Here is a 6,363-nt window from a genome sequence, read left to right as displayed (position 1 = left end):
TTTCGAGTAAAGCGACTCATGACACCAACATATAGAGGGCTGATTTGGACATTTCACAACTTCTAAACTCCTTTACAAGCTTCTGAGACAGACTGGAAGCAGTGAAAGCAAAAGTTAACTTTTATTTTTGGAATGCAAGGCAGCAGAAACTGGAAGTTTCTGCTGTGGAGACGAGGAGAAGTGGACGATAATGGAACGTATAAAAAGGTAAGAGGGATGGATGGAAAAGAAAGGAAGAGGTAGGATGAAAGGAAAGAAGTAATCTTGAGGAGGAAAGGAGAAGAGGAGATGTGAGGAAGAGGAAAAGACTGAGGAGATGAAGGAAGGAAGAATAAAAAAGAGAGGAAGACTAAAGGAAGTAAAGGATGGGAAAGAAATGAGTCAGAAAGGAGGAAGGAGGAGGAGAAGTGAGTGGCAAGAGGGAGGAGAAAAGGAAAGAGGGATGCATGGAAAGGAAAGGAAGAGGTAGAAAAGAGGATAAAAGGACAGAAGTGATCTAAATGGAAGAGGAGACGAGAGGAAGAGGAAACGACGGAGGAGATGGAGGAAGGAAGCATGAAGGGAGAGGAGGAGGAAGGGGAGGAGGAGGGGGAGGGAGGGAGGGGGAAGCCTGCCCTGTTTAGGCTGAGCAGCTCGGGGTTGCTCGATTGCATCATCGCAGGATAAGCCTTCTATAAATAGGGTGACGTCACCCCGCTGCTCTCGCTCCACCCCTCTCCCCTTTTCTCACCCCCTCCCTCCCTCTCTCGTTTAGCGTCACCGGGCCCCGCCCCCGTCGTCCGTCTATATAAGCGGGTGACGCAACTCTCCGGCCACAAGCGCAACTTTACGCACCGACAGGACGAGACACGAGAGGAGAGAAGCAACTTTAGAGAGCTTTGTTTTCCTCCAGCGACAAGTTCATCTGAACCCTCGGACATTTATCAGGTAGGACGGCCGTGTGCTCACCGGGGGGAGGTCGGTGTGTGTTGTGTTTCTGTCACGGAGAGGACCGGTGTGTCCCGGTGAGTACAGCGGAGACGTCCCGTCGCTGTCCCGGGACGCTTCGCTGAAACTTTTAAAGTTGCTTCTACTTGTGATTCAATGAAGACGGAGAGGAGAGAAGTCATGTGGCTCATATTTCAGCAGTCATTTGTGATTATGAAGCAGTTTCTTATTTGTTTGTGTCACTTTTGGGAGATTTTACTCTGATAGGATGTTCTGCTTGGTCTTAGTTTGCGCAGTGATAATAAAGAAATAAAGTAAAACAAATAATAATAATAATAATAAAAGAATAACGTGATAATTGGGGCGTTCTCTGGATGTTTGTGATTTATATATTTGGCGAGTTAAAGTTTCCTTTGCTGTTTTTATTTTAAACGTTGGAGCTGATGACAAAGATTTAGAGGTTATTTATTTTAAGTTCAATAACTTTAGAACTTTATTTGTTCTCTGACTCGTTTTTTTAAAATGATAGCCTGCACATATAAAACAAAACTCGAGGAAGATTATGGACACGAAGTGATCAAACTTACTGTAAATCAGTTGCAGATGTTCGATGAATCGGTACATCTAGACTTATTATAAATCTTATCATGACAGCTTATGGAAATATTATAGGGAGAATAAGCTGTTATAACTTTGCCTATGAATGTGTTTTGGTCTCGCGCGGCTGATAATAATCGTGTCATGAGTCACTCCTCTGTGGATAACACGTGACTGATTCTCTTTAATTGTTTATGCAAATGCGATATGTGTTTAAGTTCACGTGGTTCTCCATCAAAGCCCGCTTGTTATTCCTCCTCTCTGGTGCATAACGCCATCTTGACTTCTGTTTACATGTTATACTTGTTGTGCAATATTTAAGAGCTTTACCATTATTACTCCGCAAAATCAATACCACTCTAAGTTATTAATAAGTGACCGTAACATGCTGAAAGATATGTTTAACCTCTTGGAATATTACTGTGTTTGTGCAATTTAATATTATAATGAGTGTTATTGCATTTTATGTATTCATTTTATCACTATGATATCTTTGTGGGCACTTGTGGTGTTGTAATATTGAGGTTATTGTGACTTTTTATTGTATTTGTTTGTAAAATATCCTTATAATTTGTGTTATCTGTGTCTCTCGGTGACTTTGACCGACATGATACTAATCTGTTGACTCTTGTTTGTTTTATTCAGAATGATGCTGCAGCACCCGGGTCCCTCGCTGGCTGACATCAGCTGCTCCGCCCTGGTGCCCTGCCTCTCCCCGCCGGGCACGCTCACCCTGGACGACTTCACCAACTTCACGCCCATCGTGAAGGAGGAGCTGCGTCTGGCCATCCAGACCGAGCGTCTGTCCAACGGGCTCAGCGCAGACGTGAGCTCCGACGGCGCCAGCTCCGGCTCGGAGCGAGCCTGGGAGTGCCGCGCCGGCGGATCTGGAGGGAAGAGAGAGGTGAGGCAGCGAGGGGAACCGCTGCAGCGCGGTGCCATGTGGGGCTTGTTGACAGCGTGTATTGACGTGTTCTCTCTGGTTTTCAGAGCAGGCCTCATGAACTGGAGAGGAGGAAGAGACGCAGGGAGAGGAACAAGGTCGCTGCCGCCAAGTGCCGCAACAAGAAGAAGGAGAAGACTGAGACTCTGCAGCAGGTATAGCTTTCAACTGCTGTTGATTTTAGGAAAAGAAAAAATTAACTTTTCTATCAGGTGTTTTTCATCGAAACGCAGTTCTGTTTCATTTTTTCCCACCACAAAAATAACTGGGGGTCGTAAAAATGTCTGGCTCAAGGAGAGAAAAAATATTCAAATTTATTATGTGTGATTTAAGAAAACATTCACGGCGCTAAAGTCCAACAATACGTTTTCAAATAAAGTTGTTTAACCGTTCAATGTGCGATCTTTATGTTTTTGTGACTCTGCTCTCAGAAATGGTTTTAATTTAAAATCTGCACCCTTCAGAGGTTCAGAGGTTCAGAGGTTCAGAGGTTCAGAGGTTCAGAGGTTCAGCGGTTCAGCGGGTCAGAGGGTCAGCGGTTCAGAGGTTCAGAGGTCCAGAGGTCCAGAGGTTCAGCGGTTCAGAGGTTCAGAGGTTCAGAGGGTCAGCGGTTCAGAGGTTCAGAGGTCCAGAGGTCCAGAGGTTCAGAGGTTCAGAGGTTCAGAGGTCCAGAGGTCCAGAGGTGCTTCTAAAGTTCCGTCCTGCTGGAGGATTTGTGCTGATTTCCAACAATCGTCAGACCTGCCTAAAATACAAAGAAGCTCGCCAAACAAAGCTTTAACATCCGACATAAAAGCACAACATGACTTGATTTCTCCCTCCGTCTCTCCTGCAGGAGTCAGAGAAGCTGGAAAGCGTCAACAGCGACCTGAAGGCTCAGATCGAGGAGCTGAAGCAGCAGAAGCAGCAGCTGGTCTACATGCTCAACCTGCACCGGCCGACCTGCATCGTCCGAGCCCAGAACGGCCAGACGCCCGAGGACGAGAGGAACCTCTTCCTCCAACACATCAAGGAGAGCACCTTGCAGCTCCACCACCTCACCTCCTCCTCCACCACCACCACCACCTCCTCGTCCTCGTCCATCTCCACGCTGTCGCCTCTCGACGGAGGACTTCTGACCCTCGATCACATTCATTTTCTCGGTCACCTATGAGCGACCGGGTGGCACTTTTCTAAGACTTGCAATGCCGCCATCGGTGCAGCAAAGGACGTTGGAGAGGCTGGTGGAGCCGCCACACAGACCTACGACCCGAGAATGACAGTGGCTCTTCATGAACGCCATTCAGCGTGACTCCTCGGTCTCATTCACTGTCCACGAAGCTGCTAGAGAGACCGCAGCACCTCCCACTCCCTGAAGCTGCTGATGGGACAGGAAGTGTCCACAGCGCCTTGACATGTATTCCTCCTTTTTGTTTTGTTTCAAACATTACAAATAGTCATGGCCAAGGACAGATGCCAAAGCACGAAAAAACAAAAACATCTCTTTTTTGTTTTTAATTGACTGGTATTTTGAAAAGATGAACGTTTGATTCATTTGTTTTGTACCAAAGTGTGATATCAAGGTGATCAAGGCACATCAGCTCAACGCTCACCTGAATAGAAAGCAGGTGGAGCGTGTGAGTGTGCACAGGCCGAGTGGGTTTTGAGCTGCAAGACTTTGTTCTTTGTGTATGAAAAGCTGTATATTTATTTAGTAACTACTGTATGACATGTCATTGCCGTATCAACCCCGTTCACTTGTCCTTTATACAACGTGAACTACTAAATTTGCTGCTACTACTCGCACTCAGGACCTGTGCTGTAGAGGTTTCAGGGTGTCTGCTATCAGGGCTGCAGTAGCAGTTACAAAAGGGAAATGTACTTTGCAGGCAGGGTTTAGAATTATGCACTTAATAAAAAAGGAAAGTAAAAAAATTACAATATAATTTATGCAGATGATAGCGTACGTTTGCTGGTAAGCAAACTTGTCCCAAAAAACAAAAAGCTGTTTTATCACTGCGGCCCCTCTTAAGGTAAACCGAGTGTTTCTTTTGAACTCTTCCGTGACGATGAAGCTCCACATGTACGAGAGTTACGTTGTTTTCTAGAGACCGATCCGATACCGGTGCTCTAACAACAAAATCCAGTTAAACAAGTCATGTATTTTCGTGAAAACATCCTCAGAAAACTTTATTCATTCAAATTTCTTGTCAAAACCAAATTTAACAAGATTCAATTTGAACAAATCATGATGCCAATATAATTCACCATCACCCCAAATATTTTTTTTTTACTGACTCGAGCTCGAACGCATCACAATGTAACTGTAATGCAACCGCCGTACGTTGGCTGTTGGCTCCGCTATGTAGCAGTAGGACTGCTGCTAGCGGCTAACGTTAGCTCTCCTGCCTTCAGCGTGGTTGTGTTGCTCAGAATGTCGCGTTGTCTGGGATGAACAGGGTGCACAATGATTGTTTAAGCACAGGCGTGTAGTACTAGCTTGCACATGTGCAGTACGGATCAGATCGTTCCTGTGTATTGTGAGCTGATAAATGAGATGATGACTTGATATCGGTACTTCTGATTCTGGTATCGGCATCAGAACAACTCCATTGTTTTCGACATAAAGTGTCGACTGTGCGTTAGTTGCGTGCTCCTGTACGTGGACACCGGATGTCTGCTTTTGATCTTGTCAGCGCAAAACAAAAAGGACAAAAAAAGACGGTTTATTTTCTAAAATGTATTTTTATCAACATTTGGTTTGGAAGTTGTGTTCGCTTGATATCGTTAGCTAGGTATCGCAAGTGTTCATCAATCATCTTTTCGGCTGGACCTTGGACGCTGAGTAATGCACGATGCCGTGAGGTGTTATGCTGCGTGTTATGAACTTTATCAGTATCCAGGCTTTAACTCACTGCCAAATGATTCCCCCTCCCGCCGCTCTCCCTGGGCTCCCCCTGGGTCCCCTGGGCCCCCCCTGCGCTCTCCCTGGGCTCCCCCTGGGCTCCCTGGGCCCCCCCTGGGCTCCCTGGGCCCCCCCTGGGCTCCCTGGGCCCCCCCCGGGCTCCCTGGGCCTGGTCGCTTTAGAGTGAAATCGTCCCCAATGAACGAGAGTTAAGACGATGTTGTCCTCGTCGACCGCTAATCCTGGCGGCAACCGAAAGTTTCTGCGAGCGAGACGCTGAAAGCACCTGAAAGGGGAAACTCTGCTGATCAGTGTTTGATTATTTGAATCGTCAGTAAGCCTGACTGAACATTGAACATCCTGTTAGCTTAAGGTTATCCCAAAGGTGTGCCACTGTCTGTTCCTAATAAGAGTAATAACCCATGCAGCACATTACTGTCACGTTGAGGACTGAAGTTTTGTATTTGATGTTTGCGCGGTAGAAGGTTTATTGATGGTGTGGTATGTAAACAGTCACATGGCTAAAGGGACGCAGGCGTTCAGTGTGTTTGTTGTTTCCATGGTTCATTGTCCCGTCATGGCTAGATAGCTAACGAGCACTGAGTTTGATGCGTATGTGTTCTATTGTGCCTACTTCTACTGGCTGTCTTTGTGTTGTTTGCTGCTCGACAGTTGGAGCATCGTGGCCTAAAGGAATGAACCGTCAAGTACAACTGCACTGCGACTACCAATGTGTACTTCCATCTTTGTGATCTGTTAACTTTTGTTTTTGATACTTTGTTCATTAAAAATATGTATTGCAAATGTACCCGTGCATTGGTGTCGTTGTTTTTGGAAATGATCACGTTGCTTTGAAAGGACGTTGTTCCATTTGATTCGGGGAATAGAAGTCGCTGCACAGCAACATGTCTTCTTACAGACTGGTCAAACCAGAACCGGTCTCACCTACACGTCACCTCTCGGCCTCTAGAGGAGACTGCTGTTCGCTCCCCGTGTCAAAGGACAAGTCAAC

At 46.2% G+C, this 6,363-nt stretch overlaps 1 protein-coding gene across 1 annotated transcript; it reads left to right on the top strand.

Annotated features, from left to right (window-relative positions):
• The first annotated feature begins 829 nt into the window (after window positions 1–829).
• Window positions 830–6,153, top strand: atf3 (activating transcription factor 3). Its single transcript, XM_079290345.1, has 4 exons — window positions 830–927; window positions 2,170–2,428; window positions 2,515–2,622; window positions 3,303–6,153. The coding sequence occupies exons 2-4, from the start codon at window positions 2,171–2,173 to the stop codon at window positions 3,618–3,620; spliced, it is 684 nt and encodes a 227-aa protein (XP_079146471.1). The 5' UTR covers window positions 830–927; window position 2,170; the 3' UTR covers window positions 3,621–6,153.
• The last annotated feature ends 210 nt before the right edge of the window (window positions 6,154–6,363 follow it).

The sequence above is a fragment of the Melanostigma gelatinosum genome, assembly GCF_949748355.1.
Source record: "Melanostigma gelatinosum genome assembly, chromosome: 19".
In the NCBI taxonomy this organism is placed as follows: Eukaryota; Metazoa; Chordata; class Actinopteri; order Perciformes; family Zoarcidae; genus Melanostigma; species Melanostigma gelatinosum.
Note: the sequence above shows the minus strand (reverse complement) of the source record. Positions and strands in the feature narration are given on the sequence as shown.